Source organism: Stegastes partitus, unplaced genomic scaffold, assembly GCF_000690725.1.
Source record: "Stegastes partitus isolate 25-593 unplaced genomic scaffold, Stegastes_partitus-1.0.2 Scaffold791, whole genome shotgun sequence".
NCBI classification, from domain to species: Eukaryota; Metazoa; Chordata; class Actinopteri; family Pomacentridae; genus Stegastes; species Stegastes partitus.
In genome coordinates, this window is record NW_007578522.1 from 218,805 (window position 1) to 232,498 (window position 13,694).

Consider the following 13,694-nt stretch of genomic DNA (forward strand, 5'->3'; position numbering starts at 1 on the left):
AGAGATTACGTTCTTAAAATGGTGAGGTCTGAATGCTAAACACATCGAAGCCCTCATTGAAGGCTCATTTCCTGTGCAGTGTATAAATGCCAAGCTGCAAATCGTGTCTACTACACTAAGCATAGCATTTGTTTTTGACAAAGCGCTCAGACATTTTTCTGCAAATTAAGTGCTTTAAAAAGGGAAATCATGTTCTTCTTTTGTCTGGCACCCAAGCCTACATACAGATGTTTTAGTGAAATATTGCTTTGTTGGCTATTCAAGCCAGACTTCTTCTTTTACGAAGCGAAGAAATAAAACACACGTGGACATTTGCCATTGACAAAATTTATTTCCAGTGTTTCAGGAGTCTGTGCACACCCCTCGCAATCAGAGGAACACCGCACCGATACAAATCATCCAGCTCAATGACGTGTCCTCGTCCTGCAGGGAACCTCTCTCTCCCCAGAGAAGTACCAAACTGCCCACAACACCCACACAGGCCTCATGAGCGTCTCGTCTCACAATACTGTACTCAATCCTGCAATCTGATGGAAATGAAAAGTAAAGCAGCTAAAACATGGCATTTATATGTACATTTAAGTTACTTATTTTACAACGAATATTTAAAATTCAAGTTCTGTTAAAATCAAAAAAAATGAAAACAGAAGAGAAAAAAAAAAAATGTAAAAAACATATTTAAGACCAGAGTGGAATGCCTAAGGAATGGAAGCTCGGCATTTTCAGAACCTGTAGAATGACTGAGAGTCAGCAATAAAAATGTCATTCACAGTAACATCTTCGTGTGTCTCAACAAAGACAATATGGCACCCATAACATTTCATTGTGAGGCACTTTCTTTTATGAAGAAACATGATTTTTCTGATTGAATTACCCATTTTTCTTCTTCCAACTTTCTTGTCTACGCAGTCTGCTGCCAGTCTCTGACAGACGTGTGAACCACAAACACCGAAACGCAGCGAAACGTTTGCATCAGAGGGATGTTGTTCGCTGCTCTTTAAACCACATAGCAGGGATGAATAGGAACTATATTACCGTTTGCATAAGTCCAGTGTCTCCTCGTCTCCTTTGTACCTTTGGGAAGGCCCTTTGACAGCAGAGAGCTTTGTAGGCAGTCACACACAGGCTGTACCAAAAAACACGATTCAAGTACACAGAAAAATAGGGATATGTACACTTTAGAATGAAACACAAGCATCTAAAGCTTTTAGTCAGTATTACAGCAAGCATGTCTGTACATTCTTCATTTGGTTACCGACAGACTCACTGACTTTGAACATCGTAACTTTCTTTACACAAAAATAGTTCCTCTGCAATACTAAAAATCTGTACTTTGTTTTTTACTACTTCCTATCCATTCTAAGTCAGTTCATCCTTAAAGCTACTTAGCTAAACCTTTAAACAATCTTAACTCAAGTATTCCCACTTCCTTGAACGTACTTCACGGGCTCATTGTGTCGCGAGCAACAGGTCCTTTCGATCTTCAGCATAACAGGGATTTGTACGAGGAGGGAGGAAGTCCTCCTGCTGAGCATCCCAAAGTCATTTGTCATTAAAAAAAAAAACAAACAGAAAAAAAAAATTAAAAAGATATAAACAACATTTTGTTCCATGCCTTATACATGAGCAAGATCAACAATCCCTGTGTGCAGTTTTTCTCTTTTCACAAGCGCACACACGCACACACACCAGTTACAGACACACACTCTAGACACTTTTTGTACAACATGCTCATTCACTAACATTTGTCACACAACAGACACGATACTGACAGACTCCCAAGTACGTACACATCTCACAGATGGAGAACAGACACAGCCACGCACGTCCAACACCTCTCACAGGTACTGATAAAACCGCGAATGGACCACCTGGGAGCTGGTGAGTTTATGTGGGTGAGCGGTGGCCGAAAGGCTCAGATTTTTACTCTGGGGGACGTCCCCGTTCAACGCCTCACCGGGACGATGTGGGAGTTCAGAAGAGGACGAGGCTCCGAGGTTTTGGGAGTTTGCGCCGCACAGCCCTCCCTGCTGTTCAGAGAAGTCCAGGCTGACCTCAGGATTGCTGGTACGGTGGCGCTCGCGGGCGATCCAGTCCCCAATAGAGAAGTCCTGAGAGCTGCACTTCGGTTTCAGCCGGTCTACAGCTGACAGCTCCGACCGGGAGCCTGAACCGATGGCAACCGACTGCGGCCAGTCCCCCAAAACAGACAGCTCTGCAAAATCTCTCTGGCCGCCCATCGTGTGTCTGCGTCTGATGTTCTTCTTCTTACTGCGGCCCTCCGGGGACCGACTCCTCTGGCTGCCCACGCCAAACATGTCGTCTACAGACATTCGAAGACGTACCTTCAGTCGGTCTGTGATCTTCAACTTCCACGCAGGCTCTGTCTTATCCAGTTCACTCCGGGACGACGAGCTGAGGCTTCCGGTAGAACGGCCTTTAACTGACCCCAAAACACGCGACAGTCTGTTGGAATCTTTATCGCTACGAGCTCCCTCCAGTGAAGACTCGCTGTCGGTTTTCTGTTGGGCAGCTTTCTTTCTGGAGAGTGTATCACACTCGATCAGTCTGTGCGAGGGAAGCGGTCGAGGAGCCTCCTGCAGTTCCCGCTGATCGGCTTTCCCGACAGTAAACACCGACAGGTCGCTCTCACTGTCCGTCTCCATCGGCCTTCCTTCGCTGATGAGCTCGCTTCTCTCGTCGTCTGCATCTTCTCCACCTCGGCTCTCAGACACAGACTGCACTTCAGGACTCAGGGTGCTGAGCTCAGCTCCAGTCAGGAAAGTCATGGAGGATGTGGTGGAATAGTCCGAGGTAATGGAGCAAACCTCTGCTCCCAGCCCGCTGGGGCACGCGTCTGTACCGAGAGCTGCCATCCTGCCGCGCCTCACTCTGGGCACTGAGGCCTGAGAGCTGGTGCTGTTCATCGTACCGAGGTCGGACACCGTATCGTCGTAGTTGGAGGGCGGGTCCGACAGCGAGGACTGGTGAGCCATTGGCATGCGGTAGCTGAGGTTTGGGGAATGGGAAGGCGAGGTATAGGGAGAACCAGTGGGAAGGGTGGAGGAGATGTGCTCTGGAGGCAGGGAGGGAGAAGGCTGTGACATCGGGCTGCTGGAGAGAGACTCTTTCCTGTTGGATTTATCCAGCTGTTCCTCGGAGCTGGTTCTGAGGTTCTCCTTCTCACTGGTTTCATCCGTCTGCTCTTCCTCCTCTGTCCGACTGCCTGGGGACCACAGAGACTGCTGCTGGCTCTCCTCTGGCAGCTCCTTCTTGGTGAACACATGGTCCAGGTCGTCGTCTGAACTGCTGGGATGAGCTTTGTCCTTGGGCTTCTTGCGTTTGCGGTTGGCGAAGAAGGAGGAGCGCAGCATTTCTTTGCTACACTGATCCTTCCCTGACCCCCACAAGCCCTGCTGACACAGAGCCAAAACAGCATAAAAGATGTGCAAGACTTGAGAATATAGAAGCAGCAAAGACAAAGGAATTAAATATTTATGAGAAGCACAATAAGGGGAGGATGTTACCTTTGATTTGGAGGAGTCACTACATGCTGAGTCTGTATTAAAAAGAAGAGAACCATTAGTAAAAGTTTGACACTTCAATGACTTTCTGACAACAGTCAACAAGATAACAAAAGAGAAGAGGCAGATTTTAAGGTTGCTAAGAGTGAAAATGACAGATGTGATGAATATGATGAGAGCAGCTCGATGAAAAGCAGATGAAACACGTTTGGTCTGAAAGAGAGAGACAAGAAGACGAGTAACCACACTAAGCAGTATATGGAAAAGTGGAGAAAGCTGCAGAAGAGGCCTGGGATGAACGATGAGAGGAAAAGGAGGTGAAAACCCGGCAGTAAAACCAAGACACAAAAAGCAGCTCATGCTCATGTATCGATGGAACGACGGCACATCACGGACAAACACGCCAGTCACAGAGCATCACATGTAGCCACCAACCAGCTGTAGGCATTCTTTCCCAACTCAAAGACATCACAGAGGAGAGGGAGTGATGAGTTTTGCTCTGACTGAGAGACTTAAGGGGCCTGAGCTGAACAGATCAGTGGGTGTGTGTTGTGGTCGATACAGCTGGCACAGGCGAGCTTTGGTACGGCAGAGATTGCTCTTAGCCCAAGCTAGATTAACTCCTGCAGCGCCCTTTAACTTGTAGCCTGTCACTAATCAACAACATAAAAGGCAAAACAAAGAGCTCATGAAACCGTTTTGTCTCACTGCTGAAAAAGTAGAACACATGCAAACTGCAGCCAACAAAGATAAGCAGACTAAGAGTCCTTTTTTTGTACAAACACAGGAACTAAACTCACATTAAAATAAAAAGTGTACTGATTCCTGTTTGCATTTCCACTCATCCAAAGGTGACAAATGGGTCCAATAATTAATTAAAACACAATTTAACAGAAGTACTTGTGTTGCTTCTTCGTGTGTAAAATTTGAGCTATTAATTATTATTTTAACTGTGGCACTTAAATTTAAGTGGATACAACAAATGGACAGAAAGCAAAAACAAAAACTAGAAAGCACCTGTACAGCATAACTTTGTTTTTAATGTAGAATGAGGTATGAAATGTCCAAAGCTAACATCGTTAGTAGTTTGATCTAGTGTCTCTTTACTGTGTGAGTGGAGCTGTAAGTTAGTTGAACAAGCTGTGAGGTTGAACATTCATGAACGCTCACTGAAAACTTGGTCTGACAGCTCCAGAGCCATCAGAAAGTTTTACTCCTGTTAAGGTTCCTGGTCTCCTAAACATTCCTGTGGTGGAAACGGGCTATTATTATTATAGTTCTCTAATTTAGGTGTGTTGGGTTGGTTAGGGAGACACTGTGAGAGATGTGTCAGTGACTGATGTAGATGTCAAACACTGTGTGGTCGGACATGAGGAAGTACGTGGCGATGTTTGTCTGTAGTTGACGATGTGACGTTTTTAAATGTTGACTAAAGACATCCATTTTGAAATAATGACATCACAGACAACAACCAAACAAAAAGACACAAGAGGCGGCACCTGAAACTAAGAAACTACATGTGGCAGCAAATATCCCTACGTCTACGTGCATGGAGCCCCGTCCACTGAGAGCCTGCGTGCCTCTGCATCAACACCTCACTAAAGACTCATCAGTCTGGGACGTGGTTGTAGTATGTGTGGGTTTTGTTTGTGTGTAAACGCGTGTGTGCTGGGGAACATCCAGCTCAGTCCCAACACTGCGACCCCACCCTCAGACATCATGACAGATTATGCCACATGACCGGGAGAGAACCTGAGGTTGACCGTACCATGCTACTTGTCCTTGCGATCAGCTTAAGAGACAACAAGAGACAGCAGAAGGGCTTTCAGAGAAAGTATAGCAGCATCGCTCTGTATCCCCTCAATTTAGGGTATTGGTTTAAATATGAGACGTGCACACCACAGGAAAAATGACAAACATCGACTTCTCTTTCTTTCTTTTTTATCTTTTTTCCTCCTTTCGCCCAAATTTAAAAGAGCTGCGGGTTTCTGCAGACTAGGCAGCTACACTGGGCACAACACTCGTCCTTCTTCCTACAGTCCCAGCTGTCCATCACTGACAAAACAGAGTCCATCAGTGACATCATCGAGTGATAGACGCCGCCCACTTGGCCTGTGTCAAGATTGGGTAATGTGTGAGTGCTGGACAAGGATAAGGGAGAAAAACAACACACTACACACAGAAGGGCACAGGTCAGAAGGGTTAAAACTTCCATCGTTTCTTTTTGTTTGTTAGATTTTCTTTGGGAAAGAACATGCCGGGATTATGTGAGAGACGAGGAGGAGGGGAAGAAAAGAACTGAAAGAAAAGGAGTCGTCGTCTCAACACAGGTAAAGCACAGGGAGAAAAAATGACTTGAGCAAGGAAAAAATAAAGAGTAAAGCAAAGAAATGAACGGAAATAAAACTTGAGGACAGTTTTATCTTTGGGCAAAAAAAAACATCAACATCGGAACAAAACAGACTTCTATCCAAAAATTAAAGTAATTAATAAAAAGGCTTGACGTACTGCAAGGAATTTTTCAGCAATTTTCCAATGGCTGAACATTGCGTTTACTGAAAAATTACTGAAAAAGCTCGCTTTAACGGAAACACAAATAAGATTTGGACGTTTGGTTTTTCGCTCAAAGCATTTCATATATTGCAAAACAGGGATGATGCTCATTCTTTTAGCATTAACAAGTGACACTTTACAAACATTTAGTCTTAAAATAAGTCTACAACACATCTCTTTAATGATCTGTAATAATATTAATGACATATAGCATTGCTGCCATGGTAAATATTTGCTGTGCTGATGCTGGAGCGCTAGGTCTAGAGAAAAAGCTGCTGCTAAGTTACCTGAGACTTCGCCTGGCGAGGCTGCCGTCCGCCCAATGTTGGAGAGCAGGTGGTCGATATTGGGCACAGGCTGAGACTGCACCGTGCTTTCCTGCTCTGCCGTTGTCTGGAGTAAAACATGGAGGGAATAACACAAAGAGTGTAGAAGAAGAAAATAAGAATCTAAACACAATGCATAAATTAAAAGAAATAACAAAACAAAACAGAATAAGTAAGACATCAATCGCATTTTACTTAAAGCTGCCAAAACTGATCAACTGAAAAGGTCAATTCATCGATTTAGCTCTGCTCCGGTACACACCAAGCCCCGGGAAAAACATCTGGCTCTTTAGCTGCTAAATGCTCCGTGATGTTTTCCAACTTGTCACTAATCTTGTCTGGCTACTGTTTGGCCCAGGGCAGGTCATGTACAGTGGGTTTATCTGAGCTTGTTCTCATAAAACAGCTGCCTACTGTAAGTGAAAATGACACTGATGGAACAGAGATCCAAAAATATTACAGGCTTTAGAACCAGTGGTGAGGGTCGAGTCTCAAAAAGAGTGCGCTGCAGATTTGGTGTGTTAGTACAAGAAACATTTTATTTACAGCCTTTTGAGCCATTGCTCAATATTGATAATATCGGCAGTATCCCTGTTGCACTAAAAAGCTCAAGATTAGATTTATCTATGTCAAACATAATAAAGAAGAAGAAAATGAACTGCCACTCACAACAGGGTCCTCATCACTGTCATCAGTGAAGAACCAGTCGAATTGCTGGATCAGGTTCTCAACTATCTTGCACTGGTCTGGCATATGATTCACCATGTTGGTCATGTTGTCCTCAGAGGTTCTGACCAGCGTGGGACCAAACACGATGGCCAAGTTACGAGGCTCCATCTAAACAGATCGGGTAAAGACAGATCAGTCTTAATGAGGTAATCCTCGAAGGAAAACGGGATTAGCACAGGATCGCACGGTGTCAACTAACGACATTAACAATGACAGATCCCGTTAACGCTCGTACCTTGTTCTTCTCGCAGTTGTCAGAAACCTTCTTGAGGTGAGCGCAGAGGAATTTCAGAGTTTCATAGTGATGATGTGGTAATTCATAAATCTGCAAGGTTTGACAAAAAAAAAGGGACAGAATTTCATGCCACAAATGTTAATGGTATGCCTGATAGCAATGCTACTCAAATATGAGTCATTCATTTTAGACTTTTCACTCACAAGCCTCTTGAGCTCCTTTAATCTCTCTACCGATTCTTCTGTTCTATTGGCTTCAATGAAATCAGCATACTTTTCTGTGAATAGAGCGAGACACAATGAGGGAATCACACATAGAATCCAACACAGCTCAAGTAATATATCCGTTTTCTATCTTACCATTAGTAAACAGAGGTTCTGGAAGTTTTCGGAAAAAGGACTTTAATAAACTACTGATGACATTCAGGTCCCGCCATTTCTGTCAAGTAGTAAAAGAGCGAGATGTTAAACAAGCAGCCCTTACAGTACCAAATCAATCAAAGCTCAAAGATGTTGTCAGTAAAGTGGCGCGCTGTACGCTGCAACCGGACTGTCTGTCACTCACGTCTTCCTGGATGTCGATGTCAGTCATGCCTTTGGTGTTGAGTTCCTCCTGCATGCTGGAGATGGCAGCATTGTTCCCGGGGACCCTGTAGATTCCAGTGTACTCCAGACCTCGCTCCTCCACAACCTTACAGCACACCTCCACGATGAGAGGAACATACTGTACAACACACCGCAGGAGACATTAGATACCACAAGTCATCAACTGCATTGAATGAGGCGATTTAACCTAAACTGTGCGTGAATTAGTGCCCATGGTGGCTGACGAGCTTAAAATCATATCATCAACCAAACACATAACCACGCAGCGTTCTTTTAAAAACACAAAGAGCAGACCCACCCTGTTACACTGCGCAGATGGACAATCATCAAGTCGGACTCCAAAAGTGATGCCAGCTGGAGTCTTTTTTTCAAAGGGCTTCTTCATGATCCCTGCAATGCCACCAAGTTTCCATGCACCTCTGTCCCGCGGTGGACTGGAGTCATCTGACGAGGTACACATCCACACATAAATTAGCAATCTGAGCTTACATGTCCTCCGTCCACACAAACTGGTACATCTCAGCATTTGGAGTCTTTACCTTTCAGTGCCCTGCGCTCCTCTCCTGGTCTCGGCGAATGGGGACTGTGGCTCTTGACGTCCGCTTTGCTTCCCATGAAGGCTTGTTTGATGCTGAGGGATTGGCGGGAGGTTTTGGGGGAGGGTTCAGACCTGCTGCTGGGCGCACTGATCAACATGAAAAGTTTGAAAAGAAAAAAGACACACATTAATATTAGGGTTGGCATAGAATTATAAAGGAAAAATAGATGGTAGATGACTGTGAATGACCCCCAGGGGGCAACGTTGGATCCTGCATACCTCATCATGTTGTACTCTTTGATCTTGCGACTGATCAAGTCCTGGCTTGTTACCGTAGCGTTCTAGAAAGACAGCAGAAATACACTGAGGATTAAAACCCTGAATAAAGTTAGTACTAAATTGTATGCAGGTTCATTTACATTTAACTGTCTAATATAATTTAACAAATGATAACAGATTTGCTTAAAAACACCAAACAAAATCATTTTCTAAACCTTTATATTCAGTGATACATAGATTTAAATTTTAGCTATAACAAGCTAAGATCTGAACATGTGTTTTACTTGGTAGCCAGGATGTCATCATTTGTTTGACAGACCAAAGAAAAAACGCTAAAGCAAACTGCACAAAGGACAGTGTCTGGACAAATGGAGAGTCTGTCCCGTATTTAAACAGCCTGGTGATAAACCTCCAGTTTGGTAACACGCCAGCGCTGCATAAAATTTAAAAGCATTAGAAATTGTTTTCATCAGTTGCCAAAATGGTCTACGCCAATAGTAAGGGCGGTCTTACTGGACAACAAGTTCGAACAGTTTATGTTCCAGATGTTTTCCAAAACAGTTCCAGTCACACATCATGTCTCCATCTGAGATCCCAGAAGGAATTTTTGCCAGAAGATGTCACTTAACGAGATCTTGCTGAAAAGCGCCTTCCTGATTGGTCGAAAATTGAATTTTTTTCCCACTCACACCCCAACAAGTGCCACCTGTGTGTTTTTTTTTTTTGTTCTGTCCAGGTAGAACAGGTTTCATGTAACTTAGCTTTTGTTAACCATTTTATAAATAAAGGCTGTAATCCTCTTCATCTCCCTCAGACGTTCATTGTACTTTTTTCAAAGACAGACTTTGGTTCACTTTGTTGTTAACCTGATGGGCGTGCCTGCTTTTTCTGTCAAAACTATAGTGTGGTATGCTTTAGGTGCTTTTCTGTAACTGCATTCAACTGGCCTCAAGTACAATGGTCTGCCCTGATAACGTACTACTGGATGGAATAATGACATCAGCACGGAGGCTCATTGTTCTTTTGAGATTTTAGGACAAACAGGTTAATGTTTCCCCAGACCTCCATCATTCGAACTGAAGGTGAGACCAGAAATCTACTTATCCTGTGATAATAATCAAGACGTAGCTACAAAGTTCAGCAAACAACATTCGTCTTTTTGAACACACCTCTTCATCCGGGTTACTGTTTTCCTGAATGACTCTGATCCAAGTCAGCATGTCGTCCCTCCCTTCTGCCTGAAACAAATACTCGCAGTCCGAGGTTGTTAATCGCAGCACATTCTTGCGTCTCGTATCGCTATAGGAGATGTCAATCAGACAGGCCTTGATGCTAATTCGCAGCGGGTCCTCATCAGATTGTGTCGTAGCATGGGACAGTGCCTCCTTCCTGTCTTTGTAAAGAGTCAGGGTGTGACCTTGTAACACAGCGTACATTTGCTTCCACGATCTCATCCCTCCACCGACACGCTGCAGAAACAGAGAGACAGGGAAGGCAAATACTCACAAATCAGAACACTAGTGATATATATGGTAGCTTAATAAAGCATGAGTGTAAAGGCTTACCTTATTTTTATCTGTTGAAAGTTGCCTAAAGTTAAGTAACCCTTCTTTGGAAGAATCGGCAAAGATATCTGAAGAGGAGTCCCTTCGAGATCCAGAATCCCCAGATGACTTGTGTCCATCCAGAGCCTGCCATTGTGAACATGACATTTGTGTTTTTTTGGTGTTATTAACTGACAGTAAACATGGGAAGAGTGTAAGAGTACAATGACATGCAACAAAGATCTCCAGATGGATTCAGACTGGCGATGTAACAGCTGCACGGTCACTAGGACAATATGAATAATGTGTTGTTTTTCTTCAAACTTTCCAAGAAAGCCAGTAAATATAAACAGAGAGACCATGAAAGCCCACCGAACCGGAGCCACAAAATGTAAAACTACATCAAAAACAAAATCACCATGCGAAGACGATTAAAATACTACACAAGCTCACGATACCCCCAACAAAAAGCTACAAAAGAACGAGCTTACTGTGTCGAGCAACAAGTTCCATATTTTGACTCATTTTACCACTAACAACCAACATAAAAACATTTTCTTCTAAATAAGATTTATTACATTTCCATGTATGACAGCTTGGCTCTGGCAGTTGTGCAGTAATCTGATTGTCCACTCAGTGCTGGATTTTCTTTTCACCTACAGTGGCACAGTACTTTCGTCCTCTGTTGTGCTCAAAACAAACCTAGATCCCATTTTGTTGGGTCTTCACAATATTCGATAAGTACAGACCTTTCATATAATTTCGAGCAGTTATTTCAATGCACAAACGTCCATCCTGTTGCTACTGTAAATACCACCTTCTCCTTAAATTGTGGAAGAAACAGAATTTTACCTGTATCCAATTTAAAATGCACTTTCATTACAAATACATCTAGGAATACTATAATAGAGTACAAGCAAAACAAAAATGTAGTGAGTGTTTCTATAGCTTCTTACCTTTCTCAGGCCTCTGAGACTTGGCATGTGCTTACTGGAAGATCTCCTGAACAAACGAAACAACAGAAAGAGTCAGAGAGATCCTTAAGTCAATACAAATGAGGAAAAAGATGAAAACAATGAGCTAAACTTGGGATGCACTCACCCTCTGCTCTCCTCCTGGTAGTTATCCAGACCTTCATCGTAAGACTTGGACCGCTCTGTTTTGCTGGCTGAGTCTGAATCCAGCAAAGCGCTTCGCAGGGATTCTACAGTGACAGTAAAAAAAACACAACATTATGCCATTTCTAGTTTACAACGTGTGTGTTAATGAGAATCATTAGGCTCTCAGATCAGTGACCGATGGACAAGAATACATTACTTAAAGGGATTTTATGGAAAAAGGGATAGCATCCATTCAATGATTTCTACACTGTTTTTTTCCAAGCCTTGCATCATACAACCAATCCAGTACTATTTACCTTGATCATGTGACAGCTGACGACGAATGGGAGGGCACGGTGAGCCTTGACTGGAGGGCCCTGTAGTTATGGATGGTGCAACAGATATCACAGCCGAGGGTGGAATAGGAGCGGCCTCCCGGTCAACGCTGGGGCTGACTGGCTCATCTATGAACACAATAAAACATTCAGTGTCAGTACAGACATACAGATTAACTTCATGTAGTTCTGCTCTGCAGTGTGCTGCGTTTTCATAGTCTGCCTCTCACTGCATGAATGTAGGCTCGGTGTCCTATGACTCACGGAACTGTATCTCAAAGACAATTTCATTAACTGTTATCTGCGGGATTTAGGAAAAATTCATCAGTCTGTCTGAGTCCCATGGCTAACATGCTGCAACACAGCTGAGGGAACAGATAATCTTCTCTCACTTTCTTTAGAGCGAGAGAGAGGGAGAGAAAAGGAAGTTTTTAACTCTCAAGTACCGCCTACTCCTGGCACTTCCAGCCTGAAACAGCTCAGAGTACAAAGCTGCTCTCTGCAGCCAAGGGGCTTTTGGAGCTAAATTTAAAAGCAACTGTCCTAGTTCCAGCCTGTACCCAACTTTGAAACGGGGCAAAGAAAACAGGATGTCACCATCTCCCAAACAAGGCCTCTGAGGCTACCTGAGTAAGGTGGTGTCAGCGGTTGATAAACATTTAGTAGCAACAACTTTAAAGTCTATCTTCTTCTACTTTCTCTCCAAATACAAACTTTAGCACACATCAACCAAAACCAAACCTAAGGAAACTCATGCGTATAAGGCACGAACACATACAAAACAACATTTCAGGTCTTAACTGCCAGTTCAAAACTCACAATCCTGAAGGGATCAAAACCAGAGCAGCTCAGCCGCAGGCCCAAACAAGACATCAAGACATGCTCGATCTTCTGTTTTATGTACAACAACTTCAAATATGGTCTTTCTGAAAGCAGAATTTACAAAATCTTCCAAAAGACTCACACACAAGGCTACTATTAGAGGTTTCAAAGAGTGTAACAAAAACTATATGAGAAGTAAGGGCTGCAAAACAGATTGAAAAATACCAGCAACGACATCTAAAGAAGACTTTAGATCAGTTTCATAAAATTATATTTTTCCCTACAGGACCAAAGGCTGATCTTGCACGAGGAATGCCTGGACTAGTAGTTGTCAAACAGGCCATTGATGGAGACCCAGTGGCTCACTCAATCAGGGCACTGTTCCTCCTGACCGAGGGCACCAATCCCAGAAGGGTTGCGTTGCGGCATCATCACTGTCACTGCCTGCTTTGTCTGCACCTGGACTGTCAAGCCTCCTTAACAACCCGCATTATACAGAGCACTAAAAGAACAGCAGAACACTGTTGATGAGCCACAGGAGCGGTGACTTCACTGACACTGGATATAGTCTGCATCTAACTTGAAATCGTCACATGTGCCCTAAATTTAAGGTCATAAACTTTACTTCAAGATGCAGCACTGAGCTACATGACCTGGAGTTGGGAAAGGTTTAATAAGCACAGGATCAAAAAGCCTAAATCAATGACAAAATGAAGATACAACAGGATCATACAAAAACACCTGGACTCGCTCACAACTAGGGATCGACTGACCACATTTACTCGCAGTGCACAAACTATTAAAAGCAATGCAATGCAGTTCAACAGCACCAAAACCAACAGTCTAGAATTAAATCAAAATCTGTTTTAACAAAATTAAAACACCCTCACAGAGTAAACCAGAAGTGTGTCGATTCCTCATTAACGGTCTAAAACTTAAAAAAGTATTTACCTTTGAGATTTGTGAATTAAGCACCTTCAACTGTAATCTAACTTTCTTCCTATAAGCTACATGTACCTTGCACTGGACACCCTTCAAGTAGACCTATATTTAAATCCAAAACTGATTTTTTTCCCCCCATGGGTCAAGCTAAAATCTTCCAGT

At 43.4% G+C, this 13,694-nt stretch overlaps 1 protein-coding gene across 1 annotated transcript in view; it reads right to left on the reverse strand.

Moving 5' to 3' along the window:
- Positions 1-311: 311 nt before the first annotated feature.
- Positions 312-13,694, reverse strand: part of arhgap21b (Rho GTPase activating protein 21b) — a 35,657-nt gene continuing 22,274 nt past the window's right edge. The window contains exons 9-24 of the mRNA XM_008292185.1: positions 11,751-11,897; positions 11,435-11,537; positions 11,290-11,335; positions 10,355-10,480; positions 9,959-10,258; positions 8,790-8,851; positions 8,512-8,657; positions 8,271-8,416; positions 7,932-8,090; positions 7,727-7,805; positions 7,571-7,644; positions 7,368-7,457; positions 7,073-7,240; positions 6,365-6,470; positions 3,528-3,559; positions 312-3,413 (exon numbers count right to left, since the gene is read on the reverse strand). Coding sequence (XP_008290407.1) covers positions 1,839-3,413; positions 3,528-3,559; positions 6,365-6,470; positions 7,073-7,240; positions 7,368-7,457; positions 7,571-7,644; positions 7,727-7,805; positions 7,932-8,090; positions 8,271-8,416; positions 8,512-8,657; positions 8,790-8,851; positions 9,959-10,258; positions 10,355-10,480; positions 11,290-11,335; positions 11,435-11,537; positions 11,751-11,897 — 3,359 coding nt within the window. The 3' untranslated portion in view covers positions 312-1,838. The remainder of the gene's footprint in view (positions 3,414-3,527; positions 3,560-6,364; positions 6,471-7,072; positions 7,241-7,367; positions 7,458-7,570; positions 7,645-7,726; positions 7,806-7,931; positions 8,091-8,270; positions 8,417-8,511; positions 8,658-8,789; positions 8,852-9,958; positions 10,259-10,354; positions 10,481-11,289; positions 11,336-11,434; positions 11,538-11,750; positions 11,898-13,694) is intronic.